This window comes from Corapipo altera, unplaced genomic scaffold (assembly GCF_003945725.1).
Source record: "Corapipo altera isolate COAL_440 unplaced genomic scaffold, ASM394572v1 71, whole genome shotgun sequence".
NCBI lineage: Eukaryota > Metazoa > Chordata > Aves > Passeriformes > Pipridae > Corapipo > Corapipo altera.
Genome location: NW_020884916.1, coordinates 3,393,793 through 3,415,907, shown reverse-complemented (window position 1 = coordinate 3,415,907; position 22,115 = coordinate 3,393,793). Strand labels below are relative to the sequence as shown.

General features: G+C 49.2%; 2 protein-coding genes and 3 non-coding genes across 5 annotated transcripts in view; all 5 read left to right on the top strand.

Moving 5' to 3' along the window:
- CLMP (CXADR like membrane protein) overlaps positions 1–9,239 on the top strand; it is a 41,949-nt gene extending 32,710 nt beyond the window's left edge. Inside the window, 5 exon segments of the mRNA XM_027655659.1 lie at positions 78–279; positions 1,018–1,182; positions 2,166–2,288; positions 3,856–3,997; positions 5,688–9,239. Coding sequence (XP_027511460.1) covers positions 78–279; positions 1,018–1,182; positions 2,166–2,288; positions 3,856–3,997; positions 5,688–5,982 — 927 coding nt within the window. The 3' untranslated portion in view covers positions 5,983–9,239.
- Positions 9,240–11,857: 2,618 nt separating this feature from the next.
- HSPA8 (heat shock protein family A (Hsp70) member 8) lies at positions 11,858–17,836 on the top strand. Its single transcript, XM_027655433.1, has 9 exons — positions 11,858–11,989; positions 12,913–13,122; positions 13,601–13,806; positions 13,894–14,046; positions 14,813–15,368; positions 15,709–15,911; positions 16,185–16,383; positions 16,646–16,878; positions 17,349–17,836. Exons 2-9 carry the CDS (start codon positions 12,918–12,920, stop codon positions 17,532–17,534), a joined length of 1,941 nt encoding a protein of 646 aa, XP_027511234.1. The 5' UTR covers positions 11,858–11,989; positions 12,913–12,917; the 3' UTR covers positions 17,535–17,836.
- LOC113953091 lies at positions 15,524–15,614 on the top strand. Its single transcript, XR_003529735.1, has one exon. It is a non-coding gene; the product is annotated as a small nucleolar RNA SNORD14 (small nucleolar RNA).
- LOC113953088 lies at positions 16,002–16,098 on the top strand. Its single transcript, XR_003529733.1, has one exon. It is a non-coding gene; the product is annotated as a small nucleolar RNA SNORD14 (small nucleolar RNA).
- Positions 16,943–17,039, top strand: LOC113953089. Its single transcript, XR_003529734.1, has one exon. It is a non-coding gene; the product is annotated as a small nucleolar RNA SNORD14 (small nucleolar RNA).
- Positions 17,837–22,115: the final 4,279 nt, after the last annotated feature.

Genomic DNA, 22,115 nt, shown 5'->3' with positions numbered 1-22,115 from the left:
CCTGGAAAGGCTTTATTTGTTGTTCTGTGTGAAAGTACAATCCCAGCTGGCTGTCAGTGCCTGTCTGTGCCCCTCAGGTGATCACCTACTCCGGGGGCCGTGTCTATGATGACCTGAATGAGGAGCAGAAAGGTCGTGTTTCCTTCACATCCAACTTCCTGGCTGGAGATGCCTCCTTACAGATCATCTCCCTGCAGTCCAGCGATGCAGGGAAGTACATCTGCAAGGTGAAAAATGCTGGGCAGTATGAATGGTCTCGAATCACCCTCAAGGTGGTAGGTAAGGACACTTTATTGCTAAAAAAAAAAAAAAAAAAAAAAAATAATTCCAGACTCGCTTCCTGGAGAGAGATTTATTTCAGCAGGGTATTAATGCACAGAGACATCTCACAGTCAGGTTTCCCTGTCCAACTCCATATCTGCCTTTGCGTTTTTTTGGCAAAGGACAGGCCACAGGAAGAGCCCGAAGAGTGGGTTTGAGGTAAGTGATTATCCACAACAACATATGAACTGTTCTTTAAATTATCCCTATGATCTCATCACCCAAACTGGGCTGATCACCCTGTCCAGATCTCCTGCTGTGCACTGTGAGTTCATGTCCCAGGACCCCAGCCTGGTCCCAAGTCAGTGGAGGTGACAAATAAGCTGCCATAATTAGTATTTCCTTTCCCTGAGTTCAGCTCATAGGTTGGCTTTTCCATGTACACCGTGATCCCGTGGAAGAAGTGCTGTGTCCTGGCAGATACTGTGGGGAGAAGGAAGAAATGGGGAAGTAGGGGGAGGGAAAGGATGTTCTCTAAATAGTGCCCAGAAGAGGAACGTGGTGGTACAGCCCCACAGAGTATCATAAACACACTGAGAAGTTGCACACAACTGCAGCTCAAGTCCCCTAAAACCCATCACTGGTGTGATTCCTGAACACCTTCCAGGGAAAGCAGCTCTTGGAAGCTGCAACGACTGTACCTTGCCAAAGAAAGGGTTCGCTGTGTTTGCATGACCTGTCTTCTGCTCCTGCTAGAGAAACCTTCCAAGCCCAAGTGCTGGCTGGAGGGGGAGATGCTGGAAGGGAAGGAGCTGTCCCTGCAGTGCCGCTCTGCCTCTGGCACCCTGCCCATCTCCTACCGCTGGCAGCGCATCGACGAGGAGGACAGAGCTGAGCACCTCCCACCCAACTCCAGAGTCAGTAAGTCCGGGTATTGCCTCGATTCCAGAGGGGCAGTTCCTCAATTCCAGAGGGGCAGTTCATTCACAGAATCATGGAATCAGCTGGGTTGGAAGGGACCTCTGAGATCATCCAGTCCAACCCTTGATCCAACCCCGCTGTGGTTCCCAGCCCATGGCACTGATGCCACATCCAGTCTGTCCTTAAACACCTCCAGGGATGGAGAATCCACCACTTCCCTGGGCAGCCCATTCCAATGGCTGATCACCCTCTCTGGAAAGAAATTCTTTCTAATCTCCAACCTAAACCTCCCCTGGCACAGCTGAAGACCCAGCCCTCTTGTCTTGCTGATGGTTGCCTGGGAAAAGAGACCAACCCCCACCTGGCTCCCCCCTCCTGTCAGGGAGTTGTAGAGAGTGAGGAGGTCTCCCCTGAGCCTCCTCTTCTCCAGGCTGAACAGCCCCAGCTCCCTCAGCCTCTCTTCATAGGACTTGTGCTTGAGTCCCTTCACCAGCCTTGTTCCTCATTTCCAGGGTCAGTGAGCTGGGGCAGTTCCTCAATTCCAGGGTCAGTGAGCTGGGGCAGTTCCTCAATTCCAGGGTCAGTGAGCTGGGGCAGTTCCTCAATTCCAGGGTCAGTGAGCCGGGGCAGTTCCTCAATTCCAGGGTCAGTGAGCTGGGGCAGTTCCCAGAGCTCTGGGAGCTCTCAGAGCCGGATAACTCCCACATGGCCGTGCCCATGGACAGTCACCTGCCTGCTCTAAAAATGGGATTTCTTGGTGGCAGTGACAGGGATGATCCCACAGCTCCTCTCACTGCTGCAGCCAGACCTTGTGGGGTGCTCCACCCGGAGCAGGAGGAGTTTGTTCGATGCTTTATTGACCCTTTGATTGCCCTGGGACTCATTTGATCCACAGGTTCAATTTGCGCTGCTGCGTCCTACCCTCGGTTAAAGTTTTTTTTAGCTTGGTTGATTAATCCCAGTGGTGTTTTCTCCCGTTTCAGACATTTCTAATCCTGGGCAAGTCCTGCTGAAGAACCTCACCCAGATGAGCACGGGGTTGTACCAGTGTGTGGCCACCAACGAGGCTGGGCAGGAGAGCTGTGCTGTGCAGGTGACAGTGCAGCGTAAGTACTGCTGCAAACTGGGGTTCACACACGTGGGGCCACACCTTTGCCCTTTTGTACTTTAATCCCATAAAATAGTTCTTATTTATACTTATTTATTGCAGTTAGGGTTTGCACAGCAGCCCTCTGTATAACCTACAGTGATAAAAACATCACAACCTGAAGTGACAAAAAACATCACAACCTAGAGTGACAAAAACCATGACAACCTAAAGTGACTAAAACATCATTTGGGCTCCGATTTTTCGGTCTGTTAGAAATGTTGATTTTCAGAATGACTAATGGCATAAAAGGATGGGAAACTGTGAGTTAAAGGTTCCAGAGCCTGCAGCTTTTGAGGTACTTCTGGCTGGAGTGGTTGCATATTATTCTCAGGTATAAACTCTCTCTGTGGGATGTTCCATCAATTCAATTCCAAATTATTTATCTGTTGCACTCGGGACACTAAACTATCTAAATACAGATGGAAGGGCTGCTTGTGACACGGAATAACGTGGAGCAACTGTTGACATTTTGGTTTTAATCCAAATTTAATAAATTCTGTCCGGAGCACCAGAAGTTAAAATCTGTGTTCTGCCTGATAAAACCCATCAAGGGTGGAGCGTCTTTGCATATTCATGCCAGGAAAAGGGTGGAGTTTAGCACCTAAAAATCCAAACAACAGAGTTTAGCAGCTCTCAAAGGAGATCAGCAGGAGCTGGAACTGCTGTGATAAAAGACTGCTAATGGTGAGGTCTCTTCTTGGAGATTCCACAGCTTTGGAACTTTTTCTGCCCGGCCAAGCCTGAAATAATTGGAATACGGTCATGCAGCAAGGAAAACCGGTTTGCCTCAGGCATCTGAAGTAAAAGCGTCCGGGCAGCTTTTATGCCAATTGAACTGAATTGGTTTAAAACCTCACTCGGGTTTGCTAAACCCTCCGTAGGGACCAGCCTTAAGGAAACAACTTTTAGCCAAGCCCATCCTAACCGACCAGAAGTTGTCATAAAGTAGCAACCAAAGGCCCGTAATCGCTGGGAAATGTGTCATCTTTTCTGTTTTGGAGGAAAAATGCCACGCACAGGATGCTTTTTGTTTCTACCTCTTTCTTCCTCTCTCTGACCCAGCTCGGGTCACTTTTTCCCCACGATTAAATAATTCCTTCTGGAAAAGGGGTTGTAATCACTTCAGGGTAAGTCGAAGGGGGGGAAAAAAATCCTCACGGGAAAATATTCGCAGTTCGAACACACTTGTGCCTCCAGGAACCTTCTCGGTGCCATGTTTCACTTTCGGTGGCTGTGCTCAGAGGGGAGGATTTTTCCTCCTCGTTTCACTCTGACCCACAGCTGAAGGCACAGCACTTGTGATCCCACCCTTCCAGAGCTTTTCTCACCCTCAGCTCAGCTTCAGCAACAGTGCCTGGAGATAAACTGGTTCAACTTCTGTGTGGAGACACACCTAAATAAATAAACTGACACCTTCTGTTCTGGTTTATACCCGGTGCTATAAGTTGTAGTGGGGACTAGAACCTGACCGTGCAACTCCAGTGAGAATTTATCAACTAATCTATCTCCTTTCCGGACAACAGATGCCCAAAATATCGGCATGATCGCCGGGGCAGCGTGTGGGGTGGTGGTGGGACTCTCCCTCCTCCTCCTGGTGGTGAGGCTGACGATAAGGAGGAAAGAAAAGAAGAGATATGAGGAAGAGGAGGCACCAAATGAAATCAGGTAACGCCTTGCACTTAATCCCCCACCTCCCACGCTCCCTCCTTGCAGTTTCACACATCTTTTCAGTAAAGATTTAAGTAGCTGTAAGTAGGGATAAGTGTTGCTAAAGTTTGTTCTAAATAGCTTTTAAAGTCTCTGTGAAATAGCACTGACAAATTTCTTCACTTGTGAGAATCTCTGTGAAGACTTTCCAGAAAATCAGATTAAACTTCCCCCACACACCCCAGGGCAAATCATCATAAAACTCTCTCTCCCATTTGCAATTTCAGCATTTTAAAGCATTTGCATAATCTTTTATGCTGTTAAATCCAACCCACTTGTCCATTGTGGCTCTGAGAGGGTTTGGGGGGTTTTATTTCTCCTTCTTCTTTCTGTCCCCTTCTCCTTCTTTCTCTTTCTCCTTCTTTCTTTTTCTCCTTCTTTCTCCTTCTTTCTCCTCCTCCTTTCTCCTTCTTTCTCTTTCTTTTCTTTTCTTTCCTTCTCTTTCTCCTTCTTTCCTTCTCTTTCTCCTTCTTTCTTTCTCCTTCTCCTCCTTTCTCCTTCTTTCTCCTTCTTTCTCTTTCTTTCCTTCTCTTTCTCCTTCTCCTTCTTTCTTTCTCCTTCTCCTCCTTTCTTTCTCCTTCTCCTCCTTTCTCCTTCTTTCCTTCTCTTTCTCCTTCTTTCTCCTTCTTTCTCCTCCTCTTTCTCCTTCACCTTCTTTCTCCTCCTTTTCTGTTTCCTTCTCTCTCCTTCTCCTTCCTCCTTTTCAATCGCAGTTTTTATTGGGAATGCTCCAAGACTGGCAGGTTCTCTCAGTCCTCCTTGAGCCTTTTGAACAACTGTGCTCTGGATTTAGCCGGGGTGAGCAATCCCTGAGCCCTGTGTGAGGGGACACCCTCACCCCGGCAATGCTGACACATGTTCTTGGAGCTCATCTGTTCCAGGCCTGCCCCTTAACTCCCCTAAGCAGAGATTGGTCTCCAGCCAACCCAGGAAGGAAAGCACTGGAAAGATCTATTTCCAGGAAGGAGTTTTAGCTGCTCCCGCCCTGAAGAAACAACCCCTGTGCCTTGATCCATCTTTGTGTCTATTTGTATGACTGCCCTCATATGACATCTCTGTAATCCCTTCAGCAGCTGATTCCTCTGCCTCACACTCAGGTTGCCAGCCTGAAAGCAGCCTCTGCTGATTCCTTCCCTTCCCTTTTTCCTGCTTTCTTCTCTTTCTCACCTTGCATGAATTTTCAGTTGGAGCCTCACCCTCTTGTATCACCTTTTCACGCCTGACTGTTACATCCTCTCTCTCTTTCTCTCAGGACCCAGTTCTTGCACTTCTTTCTCTACCCACAGGTTATTTTAAGTGGAAGAACTGGTTTCAGCTAGTTTTGCCCAGGCCATTTCTCATTATGAGTCAGGATTACAGAGCAGACAGTTCTATCTGAGCTGTTTGCAGTGACACTTGGTATTTGTTATTTGTTCCACAAGCAGAGCTGTGTGTGTGTTTATTCCAAACCTGTTTGACCAGCAGCTCTGCAGGGCAATAGGGGGGTTCAGTCCACCAAGTTACAAAGCACAGAATTCTGAAAGCAGATAACAGAAATTATTCCTGGACAGATATTCCCTGGTGATTTGCAGCTTCAGGGAGCAACTGCTTATGGCAGTGGCGAAATGAGGAAGTGGTGTTTGAGCCCCTGCCATCTGTTTGGTTGCAGAGAAGATGCAGAGGCACCCAAGGCCCATCTGGTCAAGCCCAGCTCCTCCTCCTCTGGCTCCAGGAGCTCCCGCTCAGGTTCCTCCTCCACCAGGTCCACAGCCAACAGTGCCTCCCGCAGCCAGCGGACTTTGTCCACGGAAGCCACCCCTCACCTCACCCCTCCCCAGTACAGCCAGAGGGAGATGGAAGGGAAGGAGATGGAGCCAAAGAAGGTCGACTACAACAACCTGATGAAAATGGGAGCCACGCTGGTGATGGTGCCTGCCCAGAGCCGGGCGTTCCAGACCGTGTGACCCTCGGGAGGCTCCTGCTGCCCAGAAACACTTCACACACCACCAGCCACATAGGAGTTGTTAGATTAGCTAATTATCTTCCTGGTCAGCTTCATTTTAATCACTCGTGATTATTCACACCACAAGAAGCCCTCCCACTTAACTCTCGTACATCTTCCAGCACTGAGGTTATGATACAGGATTTTCTTTTATTGAAGTTCCGATATGGGATTTTCTTTTATTGAAGAAAGATACATTTGAGGGAAAAGGGAGGCATCTGAGGGAAAAGGGAGGCATTTGAGGGAAAAGGGAGCTTCTTTTTAAATTATCTCTTATTGGGTTTTTTTTATTTTTTTGGAAATGGAACACTGAGCATTTAAAAACTGCAACAGCAAAGCGCTGTGCAGGTGAAAAGAAACCAAACCTCAGGATTTTTTAAAAGGGATCAACAGAGACATAAAGATGCATAATGTGCCAGAGAGAGGTTTTGTGGGGAGGGAGAAGTCTCTTGTACCAGTTTTGGAGAACTTTCTCAAAGATGCATGGTCTCACCTGAAGATTTTGAGGGCAGGCTGGTGTCCAGCCTCAAAGGGGACTGAAGGTGCTTCACTTTTTCTCCATTCAGTCTCCTAGTGAAATGCTTTTGGAGGCTGGAACTGAAGTGGAAATGAAAGGATCACTCCAACAGGTCAGGAGATGCAGTATTAAGGCAAGTGTCTGAACTGAACTCTGTATTAAAGAGAAAGGACCTTTTATGTCAAGAAAACAGAGGTGCTTTAATTGCCAGAATAAACTTACTGGTGCACCCAGAGACACGGCCTGGAGCCTGCTCTGCTTTCATGGCCAGCACTGCAAAGCCACAGAAACCCCTCTGGAGTGGGATCTGTGGCAAATGAGCCTTAGTGAGATGAGAACTGGGCCCTGAATCCAGAAGGGAGGCAGTTCCTCAGAAGGGGAGGGCCACCAATCTACCAAAAAGCCTGGATGAAGCATTTGGAAGATATTTGTCCTTGGCAGGTGGTGAATTCCCCAGTTTTGGGGGGAGCTGTGCTGTAGAAGCCTTATGGAGAGCTCTTCCCAAGACTAAACCAACAGCACTCTTGAGGTGGCCTCCAGGTAAGACTGAAGGACATGAGGAAAACACACCTGGGACAGGTAAAAAAGCACAATGCTGCTTCCACCAGGAGATATTTGTGTGCATTGTCCCATTCCTACACCAAATGCTGGGCCACGTGCTATAGCTGAGGCTTAAACCTTTAGCAAGGTTCTTAAAAAACTGCAAGAATTGTAACAAATATTTTTTGTGATTAACCAGACTAAACATTTGCAAGGAATATAAAGTCTTACACTTCAAGTTGAAGGCCAATAGGAAAGGATGGGAGACAGATGCAGAGTTCTGTCATTTGTATTTTCCTCTGAAGGACTTGGCTCTGACCACTGCTACACACAAGACACTGAGCTTGTAGGTTTTAGATTCCTGTATTCCTGGACTGATGATTTTCTGTTAAAAAAAAAAGAGGGTGGACTTTTTTTTTTTTTCCATTTGAGGGGAGGGAAGGTTTTCTTCAATTTGTGGGATGAGTCTATAGAAGATGGACCTGCACAGAAGAACCACAGATCTATAATTCTTTCACTCCAGGACTGTAATTTATCTCCTTTTTTGACTAAGGGTTGGAATCATAACTTCCTTACTTGAGATCTTAAAGAACCTGATCACAGCCAAGCCCTGCTTGGGCTGCTTCCATATGGGAAATAGATTTCAAACTTCCCCTATATTATATGAGAACCTCTTTTCCTAGGAGTAGTCACTCATTTTCATCAGATGTACCAAAATTTCACTCGCTTTCTCTACCCCTGAGTCAACCCTTGGCAGGACAAAGTGCTGATGTTGTGCAAGGAAGACAATCCTGAGTTTAAGGTTTAAGCAAAGGGGAGCTGGTAGGAGGTGTTTGATAAGCTGCTGCTTCCATGGTGTTGGATCCTGGTGTTGGATACTCTGTCATTTTACCCAGAGAGCTTCCCTGGGTGCTCCAGGAGCACATTCCTGATCAGCTGTTTGGAGAGGCAGCTCTAAGTGCCTGTGATTCCTCTGCAGTTGCTCTTTTCCAGAGCCCTGGGGGAATCCCAAGAGCAGGAATAGGATGGCTGAAGCAGTTTGGGGCTTCTCCTATGGCTGCCTATTGTGCTTCATGTCACCTGTGCTGCAGCTGAGGATCCTCACTCCGTGCACACAAACCCCCGAGTGCTTCTCTCCTGCCTGGGCAACCAGGAACTCCTCACCACAAACTGAGGGTGACAATTCCAACAGCTCAGCTGGTCCCAGCCTGAGAACCAAAGGTTTGCTTTGAGTCACGGGCCAGATTTATAATTATTAGGGAGGAGGATCCCCTGTCTGCAGCCTGGAGGCTCGGAGAATGCACCAGCCTGCTCCTGGAGGAGTTTCTGGAGGCCTTTGGGAATTAGCTGCAGGACAGATCAGCTGTGGCAACCCTCTCCTGGTGTCCCAACCCTCCTGGAGCAGAGAAGTCACTCCTTGCCCTGTGAGGCATCAGTGTGGCTGCAGGGGCTGAGAGGTTTATGAGCCTTTTGGTGAAGGTCAGTTGGAGGAATGGCTGAAGCCTGGAATGTGTGATCATTCCTGGCTGTTCCAAGCCCTGTTGGGAAGCAGTTGAGGTACCTGCTATCCAGGTATCTGCATAGAAACCCTGCCAGAAAAAGCACCTCTCCTGCCATGCAACAAAGGTGTGTGGCCCTGCTTAGGGAACGTGGGCACCACAATGATTTAAAATCACTAACTCTGAAACACTGAGGTGCTTTCCAGCCCCCACATCAGAGATCTCCCAGGGGAACACAAAGTCAGTGCTGCACTTCTGCTGCCAGCAGGAAACCCAGAGGGAAAATTCCTTACTCAAAGGGAACAGGAGAAAGAGATCATTCCAAAGGTATTCCGTTTTCAGGAGTTGCACAAGGGAAGCAAATGAACCATAAGCCAAACTCTTTGTAAAATAGTGTATTAAAGCATTTACTGTCATATACCAGTTATTACTTGTGTGATTAAAGACCATGTTATGTAGCTTTCTTTTGTTTCTCAGCAGCTGAACTAAGCTTCCATCTCCTCTACCTGCTATAATTGGTGTACTTGTACTGTGTCTGAACAGCTCAGAGGAAAGCAAATATTTATTATTGATTCCTTTGAATCAATGATTTCATAATTTTTTTTTTGGTTGGTTGTTTTATAAATAAAGGTGCTGCAGCTAAAGTGCTGCAGCTCAACTCAACTCGCACAGTGCTCCATCTTCTGTGGTGTGATGTGTTACATGTTGTCAAGCTGAATCCAAGGGAAAAACTATGGAGTTAAAAATACCATTTTTAAGCCAATGAGGACTATTTGCATATTTGCATGGAAACATGGAGAAACTGGTTTTTTTCCTGGATATTTTTCAGTCTAAATTACAGGCCACGGTATGAAATGTGTGAGACCTTGGGTGTACCGAGTGAGTGGTGTTTTGTCTTCCATGGAGCTCTTCCACCTGAGATATTTTGGCTGAGGATGGAGGTGGTAAATAGTGCCAGCACAGATATAAACCCCTGGTGACATTATCCTCCCACTCCTGTGACCTTACTGCTGAACCAGCCCGTGTTTCACTGATCTCCTGGGCTGTGAGGTGACAAGGAAACCTGGAACCACCTGACCCGTGCTCAGACAGTTCAGATCTTCTCTGCAGATGAACAGTTTGAGGCAGCCAACAGGAATCTCCAGTGTGGGAGCTGGAGGTGGGATTTTAAGGGTAACTAAACGTCATTGTGGTTGATTTCTCTCAACCTCCTCTCCCCGAGGGTGTTTTGCAGAGGTCTCCCCACATCAGCAATGCTCCTTACTGAAATCTGGGAGTAAAAATTGCAACATCACCAGACAGGATTTAAAACAGAATGCAGTGGTCTCATAAGTGTGTCCTGGCTGTCCCTGATTCATGAGAAAACGCCGTCAACTAGCTCCCACTGGAGTTGGTGACATTAAAAATCCTGATTAGGGATTTTCAGAGGAGTGGAGCAGTTGCATACTTTTGTACAGTATCGAATCTGGGGTTATTTTTAACCTGGATCCGTTTGTACTGACACACTGGAGGGGGAGAATGTGGTGGGAGAGGGAAGGGATGGCCTTGCAAATGTGTGATTGTCAAACTTCAACCAGGGAGTGCAGATGCAAGTGTTGTATAAATAAATGTTGCTGCTGTGAGCAGGAGGAATGTCTTTGATAATCTCTATTCTCCTCCCAATTCTGTTTCAAACTCTTAAAGGAGAAGCAGTGCTTGATCCCTAACATACTAAATTCATGTCCAGAAATAACTGGAATCAGTAATTTGAAGAAACTCCACACAAAATACTTAACAGTGTCCAGCCTGCCAAACCTTAATTTTTCTGATACACAGTAAATGAACTACTTTGGTCCAGTTCGTTAACAGCCTTTAATTCCTAATGTAATGAGTCATTTGCCCTCCTCCCTGCACTGACTCACTGCTGTTCCAGGCTCCCTTCACTTGCTATCACTCTGCTCTGCCAAGTGTGGTTGCACATCTAAATGTCACTGTGGAATTTTGAGGTGCAGGTGCTGCTGTTCTCAGGTCCTAGTGGAATTCTGCTCATGATTTACAAACAAAAAAAACCTCCAAAGGCTAACAGCACTGCACCTGTGTGTGATGTGTTGAGTGTGAGTTACACCGAGGGGCATCCCTGGTGTAAGGTGGGAGCAGGGTGTGCTCTGGACAGGGTGAGGTGTACCTGGTCAGGGGTCACGCTGAGAGCTCTTATCTTGTGTTCCCTCCTCCTGGTGACTCCCTGACTTTTCCCACTTGCCCTTTATGCCGTGTAAACATTGGATTGAGTCCTCAGCCTGACCTCAGGTGATTCCTGACCTCTGCTCAAGCCTCATGTGCTGGGACCATCGCAGTGTTTGTGTGGTGTCCACGTGCTCCCTGGATCCCAAGGGATGTGGGACAGCCTGCTTTCCACATTATTTCCGTTATTTCCACAGAAATAATCCCTGCTGGGAGCTGCGAGTGAGCAGCAGGGACATGCCAAGCTGTGGGAACACCCTGTGCCTTGGCTTGGTTTGGAGCTGCTGATGGATAAGGACAGTTGGGATGGATTATGGAGCAGGGAGACGCTGAGGTGGGTTTTGCTCTGTGGAAAAACCCCGTGTCACCCTAAAACACCACAAACGTGGTTTCCTGGGAGAAAAAGGGGGCGCGGGGATAAATCCGGGAGCCTTGTTGAAGGGAACATGGAGGACGGTGATTATTGTGCCGGGGAGATTCACTGAGCACACGCTGTGGGGAAGGCTGTGGGGATGGGCTGCGAGCACAGCAACGGGAAATGCCGCCATTCCCGGAGGGGGGGGGGGGGGGAGGAGGGAATTCTGAGGGTACAGCGGGATCCCGGGGACACAGGATCTCTTAATTATTAACGCTCATTAACCCCACAGGACCTCTGCTGTCGCTGCCCCTCATGGCGCCGCCATCTTCTTGCCCCCCTTTCCGCTCTCCCTCTATGCAAATCAGCCTCCATTCCCGCGCTCCCATTGGCCCCGTTGCGAAATATGCAAACGAAACCCGGGCGCGCCGCGCGCCCATTGGCTGCCGCCCCTTCCCTGTCCCCGCCCCTGGGGGTCGTCACCCGCGCGCGGCCGGAGACGCGGGCTCTGATTGGCCGCGGCGCACGGGAAGCCCCGCCCCACTCGTAGCGGGAGGGGGGTGCGCGGGGAAAGCGCATGAAGGTTCCAGAACACGGGGCCGGCCGGCGCGCCACGCCCCTTTCCGGTGCGCGTCACGCAGGACGGCGACCAATCACCGACGGGCAAGGGGGTGGAACCCGCGCGTTTATTGGCCCGGGCAGCGCTCGGGGGGCGTGTCCTTCTGGAAGGTTCTGGGCGGGTATAAAAAGGCGGCTCGGCGGGCGCGGGGCATTGAGCGAACAGGAGCTGAGCGGAGCCTCTGTTCCCGTGTGAGAAACAGACCGGGCCGGATTGCGGGTAATGGCGCTGGGGGGGTACTGTGCAGCACGCGGGGGGTGCGGGGGATGTGGCTGCGTGGGGGAAGGCGCGGAGAGAGGGAGCTTTGGAGCTTTGGGCCGGCTTCAGGAGGGCGCGGGTGGTTTTGTATCTTGAGAGGGCTTTTCGCTGCGGGGATCGGGCTGAAATGGCGGGTGCAGACGCGTTTTTTTGCCGCTGCAGTGGTTTTTTTTTTTATCCCCGGTTTTCTCCTGGTCTGTGAGCGGTTTTTCCGCTCCTTCCCCGCCGCATCCCCCCCCCTTTTCCCCCCCGCGCGTCTGGTGAAAGGGCGGGAGGGGGAGGACTGCAGGAGACGCAGCGCCTAAGTTGGCTCCCTAAGGGGCCACCCTGGGTGATGTAGTGCCCGAAGGCGGGGAGGAAGGGGGGGAGAGTGGAGAAGCGGCCCCGTATGGGGTGTTGCGGGAGGACGGATCGCAGTGGGGTGGGTGCCGCACGGGGCTGGGGCTGTGCCAGCGCCCGCGGCCCGCCCGGCGCGGACTCCATTTCCCGGCAGCCCCCGGGCCCGCCCCGCTGCGCCCGTCACGCGGCGCGGGCGGCGCGGGGCACGCCGGGACTTGTAGTCGCGCGCCACGTGGTGCGAGTGGCGCAAAGGACGCCAAGCGGTGGAAGGTGGGAATGCAGCCGGTGTGATCCCGCTGCCACGTGGGATAACGGGAACGGGATTGCGGGGCTCATCCTGCAGTAGCAGGGTAATTCAGATTGGAAGGAATCTTACAGATCGACTGCTTCCAACCTCCGGCTGCGAGCAGGAGCACCTTTAACTGAAGCAGGTTGCTCCAACCCGGCCTTGAAGTCTTCAGGGATGAGGCAGCCACAGCTTCTCTGGGCAACCTTCAGCAGTTCTTGCCTTTTAATTAAACTTTTTTTTTGTTTTTGTTTTCCAGACAAGATGTCGAAGGGACCAGCTGTCGGGATCGATCTTGGCACCACCTATTCCTGTGTTGGCGTGTTCCAGCACGGGAAGGTGGAAATCATTGCCAATGACCAGGGCAACAGGACCACACCGAGCTACGTGGCCTTCACAGACACAGAGAGGCTGATTGGAGATGCTGCCAAGAACCAGGTGGCCATGAACCCAACCAACACAGTGTTTGGTAAGGCTGCAGGACTGCCAGACTTGGTGTAAAGAAGCTGAGCAAAGGGATAAATGTTACCTGATTACAGTAATTACTAATAGCAGCCTTAGAGCTTCCTCTTGCAAATTAAAATCCCTAATTTGTTTTTAGCCTGATTAATACAGTTAGATTACTGCTAATTAATTTTATATTATATGCAAGGAAGGTTTTTGCCTTAGGGCTAAAAATTTGCCTTGGTGCAGGATTTCTTGGCAGTTTGTTTTAAATGGCCTTAACTAACTGTCTCAGGCTGGTTTATGGTCCAGCTGCAGCATTTCTGAGGTGGTACCACTGAGTTTGTGCATATCCAAGAGGTGAAAGTCAGCAATGCCTGCGCCCAGACAGTAATAATTCCAGATTAAGGATAATATTCCACAGTTTTCTGCATTTTTAGGAAGGACTTAGTGTTTTTAATTGTGAATAAACATAATATTCCTGGTCAAATCGTGTTTTGCAGATGCAAAGCGGTTGATTGGGCGCAGATTTGACGACTCTGTGGTCCAGTCTGACATGAAGCACTGGCCCTTCACTGTGGTGAACGATGCTGGCAGGCCCAAAGTGCAGGTGGAGTACAAGGGCGAGACAAAGAGCTTCTACCCAGAAGAAATTTCTTCCATGGTTTTAACCAAAATGAAGGAAATTGCAGAGGCTTATCTTGGAAAGGTGAGGTTTAGGACTCGAGTGGAATGTCGTGAGTGATTCTCTGAGCAGTTGGCATGGATAACTGAGCTGTTGGTTGCTGTTTTTCAGACTGTTACCAATGCAGTGGTGACTGTCCCAGCCTATTTCAACGACTCCCAGCGCCAGGCTACGAAAGATGCTGGAACCATTGCAGGGCTCAACGTCCTGAGAATTATCAATGAGCCCACAGCAGCTGCCATTGCCTATGGGCTGGACAAAAAGGTATGGTGTGGTGTTAAATCAGGTCTGAATCAGGAGAAATAGTTCTGGGCAATTTTGGGTAGAGAAGAATAGGAGGCTGTTCTTATATCATAGCACTTAAGTGCACAAAACATATATTGCACACACCACAGTATAGGCCTTTATTTTTGTAACTGTATCTAATTAATATTTGAATATTACATCATTGGTTATACCTAGCCCAGAATTGTCTGTCCCATCAGACCTCCCTTGGACACCCTTCCCCTTACTGTGACAAGCAGTCACAAAGACCTCTCCTTCCTCTTCATCCTCCTCTTCACCATCTTCTCTCCTCCTTAGAACAGCTTCAGGGTTTCTGAGTCCTCTGAGCAGCTTTGACTCAGTTACATCAAGCAATGTCCCCATTATGTCTTTTTTTAAGTATGTTTTCTACAGATAAAATGTTCTAAAAGTCTTTATCTGTTGAAATCCCTGAGCAGAAACATTAAAACAACATTTCAGGAATGTGGTGCAAAAGGTGCTTAGCTAAGGGTTCTAGTCTAAAATTGCTAAAAGCTGTACTGCAATCTCCAGTATGTATTTTAAATGTTCTAAAAGTCTTTATCCATTGGAATCGTTGACAAGAAATATTAATATTTTTGGAATTTAGTAGGAAAGGTGCTTAGGTGAAAGTGCTGTTCTATGATTGTTTAAAGCTATGGTGAAATCTGTTTAACTGTCTGATGGGCAAACAGAAAAGTTTTAACCCCCGAGCAGGAGGTGAATTAAAAACATTCTCTCCTCCCAGGTGGGCGCTGAAAGGAACGTCCTCATCTTCGACCTGGGCGGCGGCACCTTCGACGTGTCCATCCTGACCATCGAAGATGGGATCTTTGAGGTGAAATCCACTGCTGGGGACACCCACCTGGGCGGGGAGGACTTCGACAACCGCATGGTGAACCACTTCATCGCCGAGTTCAAGCGCAAGCACAAGAAGGACATCAGCGAGAACAAGCGCGCCGTGCGCCGCCTGCGCACCGCCTGCGAGCGCGCCAAGCGCACCCTGTCCTCCTCCACCCAGGCCAGCATCGAGATCGACTCCCTCTACGAGGGCATCGACTTCTACACCTCCATCACCAGGGCTCGCTTCGAGGAGCTCAATGCCGACCTGTTCCGGGGCACCCTGGACCCCGTGGAGAAGGCCCTGAGGGACGCCAAGCTCGACAAATCCCAGATCCACGACATCGTGCTGGTGGGCGGCTCCACGCGCATCCCCAAGATCCAGAAGCTGCTGCAGGACTTCTTCAATGGCAAAGAGCTCAACAAGAGCATCAACCCTGACGAGGCCGTGGCCTACGGTGCAGGTAACTATCATGTAGCAGTAACTCACATGGTGCAGCTGTAGGAGGTGGTGGTACAAACTGCTACCTGAGTTCAAGTCTCAGAGCAGTACAGCTGTAGGCCCTTTGTTTACCACCTGGATGACTAAAGCTTTTCAAATCAGTAAATCTTCTTGGACTTGCAATGATGAATCAGATTCCAAAGCCATTCGTAGTTTCCACCAGAAGTCTACTAATGATGGCCAAAGTCTTCCTTGGATGTCTGAGCGAGCCATGTGCCTGACTGTAGTGTACAGTTTGACTGTAGTGTACAGTTTTATCTGTAGCTTAATCTGGCTCCTAACACTACCCATTCTTTCCCCAGCTGTGCAAGCTGCTATTCTGTCTGGAGACAAGTCTGAGAACGTGCAGGACCTGCTGCTGCTGGATGTGACCCCGCTGTCCCTGGGTATTGAGACAGCTGGAGGTGTCATGACAGTGCTGATCAAGCGCAACACCACCATCCCCACCAAGCAGACCCAGACCTTCACCACTTACTCTGACAACCAGCCCGGGGTGCTGATCCAGGTGAGCACAGAGCTCTGGGCTCAGGTGATAAGGTGCTTGCAGTAACTCTTAGGCCAGAGGTGGTGTGTCCTTGCAGCTTAAAAATCCTGGTTGCTGTGATGAAGATGATTCCGAAGCCATTCGTAGTTTCCACCAGAAGTCGAAAGACTTGTGTTGGTCCAAGTTCCTTCCTTGGATGTCTGAGCGACCATGTCCCCCTCAGGATAATTAATAGCTCATTATGGTTTAATAATGCCAACCTTAATGACATAATTGGATGGTTTTGCTCGCTAGGTGTACGAAGGAGAACGTGCTATGACTAAGGACAACAACTTGCTGGGCAAGTTTGAGCTGACTGGCATTCCCCCTGCTCCCAGAGGTGTCCCTCAGATTGAAGTAACCTTTGATATTGATGCCAATGGCATCCTGAACGTGTCTGCTGTGGACAAGAGCACTGGCAAGGAGAACAAGATCACCATCACAAATGACAAGGGTAAGGACCCACATGTTCTGAGAGTGGGAGGCTGAGGAGAGCTCTGAACTGTGCTTTTTATTTTAATCACAACTTGGCTGTAATTGGCACTTTGACACTGATTATAGCTGTGAGCCTTGGTTTGCTGCTGGTGCAGTAGTTCATGAGTTCCTAAGGAAGCACATTCTGGGCCTCTTCTGCCTGCCCAAACTAACTAGAAATGTGTGATTTTTAACTTCTGGGAGTTTGTGACTGAGCACAAACCGTGCCCTGTGTTCTGCAGGCCGGCTGAGCAAGGAGGACATCGAGAGGATGGTGCAGGAGGCAGAGAAGTACAAGGCAGAGGATGAGAAGCAAAGGGATAAGGTGTCCTCCAAGAACTCCCTGGAGTCCTATGCCTTCAACATGAAAGCAACTGTGGAGGATGAGAAGCTCCAGGGCAAGATCTCTGACGAGGACAAGCAGAAAATCCTGGACAAATGCAACGAGATCATCAACTGGCTGGACAAGAATCAGGTAGGTCACATTCCATGGTCCTGGTGTCGGGCTGGGCTGGTCCAGGAGGATGCAGAAGCTCTGGTTGCTGTGATGAAAGTGACTCCAAAGCCATTCGTAGTTTCCACCAGAAGTCGAAAGACTTGTGTTGGTCCAAGTTCCTTCCTTGGATGTCTGAGCGACCACAGCTTCCAATCCCTCCTTTTTCCAGCTGGGTTTCTCCCATGAGTGACCTGACCTCATGTGTTGCTCCTGGACCTTAACATTAAACAGTGATAAAAGTACTAGGTAGTGTTGAAACTTCTGCTTGGTCTAGTTATCTTATATCTGTTCAGTGCAAGTCTGATTTGGTGGGGCTGAGCATAATATAATAAGCAAAAATAATAATAAAAATGATCTGGACTAAAAATAAGCCTAGATTCTCAGAATATATAATCCTGCTTTGTTTCTGTGCTGTGTCCATAACATTAACTGAGCTTTGTGTTTTCCAGACGGCCGAGAAGGAGGAGTTTGAGCACCAGCAGAAGGAGCTGGAGAAGGTTTGCAACCCCATCATCACCAAGCTGTACCAGAGCGCTGGAGGGATGCCCGGGGGGATGCCTGGAGGATTCCCGGGTGGTGGAGCTCCTCCCTCTGGTGGAGCCTCCTCTGGACCAACCATCGAGGAGGTGGATTAAGGACACTGGGAAATGCATTCCACTAGCAGTTAGTGTTGGAGGACCCCCAGCTGGGGGGTAGAGTGAAGGACCCAAACCTGTAGGCACATCTGGGTTGGTTTTGCCAGATTAAAACTCCGTAACTCAGCTGCTGTAAAAAAGAAAACAAAAATTCAAAAGGAAAAAAAAGAAACATTTTCTGGGCATTTTAAATACTTGAAAGTGTGCACAGGAGGGAGATGAAACCATTGCACTTTACAGTACTGTAATGAGTGGAAATGCAGTTCATGTCCTAAAGAATAAAAACTATTTAATGGGCATCACACTGTCTCTGTCTTCACTTTGTATTTGTAGATTAAGGGAAAAGAAAGTAAACTTCAGGGTAAATAAAAATAATTGATACCTAAACATGATCCAAGTGGGTGCTGGAGTAGGGAAGGGAACCAGATGCTGCCTGGGAATTATGGTCTGGATGCATTTTTGGGGAAGAACTTAAAAGCTGATTATCATAGACACTAGGTAATAAATGGCATTTTTAAAATAGACACAGATAATAATTTGGTCTTGAAAGCATTTATAAGCTGAAGCATCTGACTTGCAGGGAGGCAGGTTCAGAGGTGGCTTGAAGTTTGGAGAAGCCATTGCTGGGTGGGGGGGTGGGGTTTTTTTGGGTGGCCTTTTCAGCAATAATGGGCAGTAATACTATGTATTCTGTAAAAACTGCTGGTATATTTATTAATATTTAATATCACAGCACCAGTCTGCTCCCAGTGAAGCCTGGAGCAGAGGAGGGGCAGTTCCCAGTTGAAAATGTCCATGAAAACCTCTAGGCCAGGATCAGTTGGAAGGAAATTGGAGAAGTCATCCAGTCCATCTACCTGAGAGGGCTGAGAGACCTGGTGTTAAAACCACAGGCAAAGGACTGAGCTGGAATCACCTCTGGAATTCTTCCCAGTTATTTGCCCCCCTCTCAGGAAGGAAGCATTTCCCTCTGCAGTCTGACCCTGCAGCACAGCTTGGAGCTGTTCCTGTGCATCCTACCATTGGATCCCAGGCAGGGATCATGTTCCCTCCACCTCCAAATTCAAACCCAGCTCCCTCAGCTGCCTGTGGCATTCAAATTCCTACACTTCATTTTTGGGTTGCAGGGCCAGAGCTGTGAGTGGTACGTGGGCCCCCAGCAATGCTGAGAGAGCCTGGGGAGTGACATAGAGCTTAACTGGTGATAGGAAAGCAAAACAAGGGATTTATTCTTCCATCACACCTGATGGTGACCAGGGAGGAAAAATCCCATCCCTCTCTCCCCTTCTTCCTTCCCCCAGCTCTAGATGCTGATGACCCCACAGGGTCTGGGGCATCCCTTGGGGTCACCTGGCTGTGTCCCCTTGTGCCCCCCCAGCCTCCTCTGGTGGGGTGAGGAGCAGAAGAGGCCTCTGTGCCAGCCCTGCTCAGCAGGAACTGAACCATCCCTGTGTGCTCGTCCCTGTTTTCATCACAAACCCCAATCACAGCCCAGGGCAAACCACTGAACAAACTAACCTGTCCCAGGTGACCTTGGCATAGGACAGACTGTCCCTCAGTGTCCCCTCAGCCTGTGCCTGCTGATTGCAACATCCTGTGCACTGCCAGCTCTTATAGTCCCCTGATAATAATTAGGGGAATAACCACAGCATTAATTAATCCCACAAAATTGAGTGGGAAATGAATGTTGCACTGCAGAGTTTAAATTCCTTTCAGTTTGGGGGGGCTGGGGGCCCCGCTGGCACTGCTGGTGCTGGGCCACCAGATAGCAGCACCTGACCATGGAATGGCACAGAGGCACCTTTTTTGGTTGCCCCTCTAAGGTTTTGAATGATGTCACCCAAAAAATATTTATGGCATTTAATTGGATCCGTGGCAGCACCTCCCATGAATGGTGTGTGATGCCCTTGTTGCCCTAAGGGAACACTAAGTGGAAATGGGGGTGGGAAAGTGGTATTTTAGGGTATTTTAGGACCAGTGGGTTAAGCCAGCATAGTTCTCACAGGAGGGTGTTGGTGGGGGCTGTCAGAGCTCTGGTTCAAACCCACCAGCCTGGTCAGGCTCAGGGAGGAGGTTTCTAAATCCTAAACAAGCACAGGTACAGACTGAGGGTCTGGCCAGAGGGATGTGAGACCCAGAGTGGGACAGAAGGGGCTGCTGCAGAGTTCTGCAGCCAAGCAGTGCTTGGCACAGGCAGTTTTTGTGAATAAATGAGGGAAAACGCCATCAAATTTATGAGATTTTCCATTAATGACAGCAAAGAAACCTAAAGAGTTGTCTGCAAAACAGGGGAGCAAAATAAGGGATACCCACCAAAACAAAGCATTTCTCAGGGTCAATCCCCCTGCATTTCATGTGTCAGGGGGAACACTTTGACATTTAAAAGCAGCAACAGGGCACCTAAACCTGTGCCTGGGAGCAAGTGCAGGTACTGTGTGAGGGTACATGAACGAGTGAGTATCTGGACAAGTGAATTCCTGGACAAGTAAATTCCTGGACGAGTGAATTCATGAACAAGTGAGTTCCTGGACAGGTGAGTACCTTGTATTGTTTTCACAGTCCAGGTACAGGTACTTGTATTGTTTTTCTCATCCCCTCTGCCCCATCACTGGATTTATTCGATTTATTTGTCCCACTGCCTTTACCCAGCAGACACGGGGACACAGCAGCCCTCCTCCTCCCATCACACCTTCCCTGCTCTTCTTCCCCTCTCCCCCATCATCACCCCCATCACCCCTTTCCTGTCGGTTTTCCACCAACGCCCAGCTCTCCTGCCTGGAATGATTTCCCACTGGGCAGTGGTTTATTTCAGTCGTCAAATCTCCCCTGAAATCTTTAGCCATGAAATATTTAGCCCGGCACCAGCAAACCACACATAGTGTTAACGTGTCACAGGCTGCCTGGAGACAGCATTAGGCTGTAATTTGAAAGTGAGTGAAGTGATAATGCCACGAGCCCTGCTTTTGTGAGCCTGCATTAATGCAGCTTCTGCCAGCACCAGGCATCGACAGCACATCGACTCCCACTAATAGTGGGAGGGAAGGTGGCAAAATTGGGGCTGATGTGGAAAATAAAGCGTATTGACCAGCCCACTGCAGCGCCACAGCGGCCCTTAATCCATGAGTGCCCTTGATGGGGGGGTTTTAATGCAACTTTCCAGTCAATCTCATTTGTGGTCTCGCACTCTGCCTGCTGGGGAGCACTGGGAAAATGGCAGAACTCGGGTCATGCTGTTGCTCAGAGCTCATAGTTATTGATCCCGGCCGGGCTCAGGAGTCTGGGTTATAATTGTTTCATTAAACCATTTAATGGTTATCAAATATGAACCCTTTCCACCGTTCCATTTCGGGAGTGTGGCGAGCTTTAAGTTTTATTGCTAATCCATGTGGAGCTTATTCTTCTTAAACTGGCTGATGCTCCCAAGTGGTCGCTGTTCCACTCCCAAAGCTCCCTGTGCATTGATCCTGGGAGAGCCCCTCTCACGTGGCACAGGGAGCTGGGGTGATGTGTGATTGTCATCCCAAATTAAAACTGGACACCCTGGTCCCCTCTCTGACCCGTTTTTGCCATGGTGGGGTCACTCTCAGGCTGCCACAGTGAAGACACTGAGTCTCTTCCCTTACACCAGGACCTGAGGGAATGGCTGGAGTTCTGTCAGGAGAGGGTTAGGTTGGATACTAGGAAAAGCTTCCTCCCTCAGAGGGTGGTTGGGCACTGACCAGGCTCCCCAGGGCAGTGGGCACAGCACCAAGGCTGCCAGAGCTCCAGGAGGGTTTGGACAACGCTCTGAGGGACAGGTGGGATTGTTGGGGTGTTTGTGCTGCACTGGATGATCCTTGTGGGTCCCTTCCAGCTCAGGATATTCTGTGATTTCTATAATACTTATGGAAGACATTTTGTGCCTCAGTTTCCCCATGTCTCAGTTTCCAGCTTCACCAGTGGAGTTACTTGATTTTTTTCACTCATTTGGGGCTCAGGGAAAATTATGACCAAAATCTTCCCCTTATTCAAAGACAGACTGCTTGTCCCTGTAAAGGAGGGAGAAAAATCCCCTTCCAAAGCGTTCTTGGTTTCTTTCTGAGAATGAAAACAATTCTGTTGTTTTCCTCATCTAACCAGACTATGGCTGCATCCCAGTTGGTCCCAAATGTTTGTGACAGCTTTAAAGCATGGCAAGAAAAACACAGGCTGTTGCTGCAGCCCTGACATGGAGCGTTTCCCTCTTCCCTGGGTATATTGTCCTCCATGTGGCAGCTCAGAGCACCTTGTACTGGAGTGATTTTGGGAGGCTCCTCAACCTCTAGAGGTGCTCCAGGCACTGCCAGGCACCATCCCTGTGGGCTTTGGGGTTGGTTTGTTCTATTAAAGTGGCCCAAAATCCTCTTCCTTTCACTTTTCCTCCTTGTGAGTGGCACATCAGGTCAGGATTTAATTCCTGTAACTGGAAAACCCCAGAGGAACTGTAGGAATCCCAGGGACTCTCATCAGCTGCCCCAGGGCACCTCCTGCCCTCTCTGACACCCCAGTGCCTTTCAAAAATCCCACAGAACTCATGGAGAGAACTGGATGTGCCCAGGTCTG

Coding starts and splice junctions, on each gene's coding strand:
- HSPA8 (XM_027655433.1), top strand. CDS start 12,918: ATGTCGAAGGGACCAGCTGTCGGGATCGATCTTGGCACCACCTATTCC. Junction 13,123..13,600: donor CCCAACCAACACAGTGTTTG/GTAAGGCTGCAG, acceptor CGTGTTTTGCAG/ATGCAAAGCGGTTGATTGGG. Junction 16,384..16,645: donor CACCATCACAAATGACAAGG/GTAAGGACCCAC, acceptor TGTGTTCTGCAG/GCCGGCTGAGCAAGGAGGAC.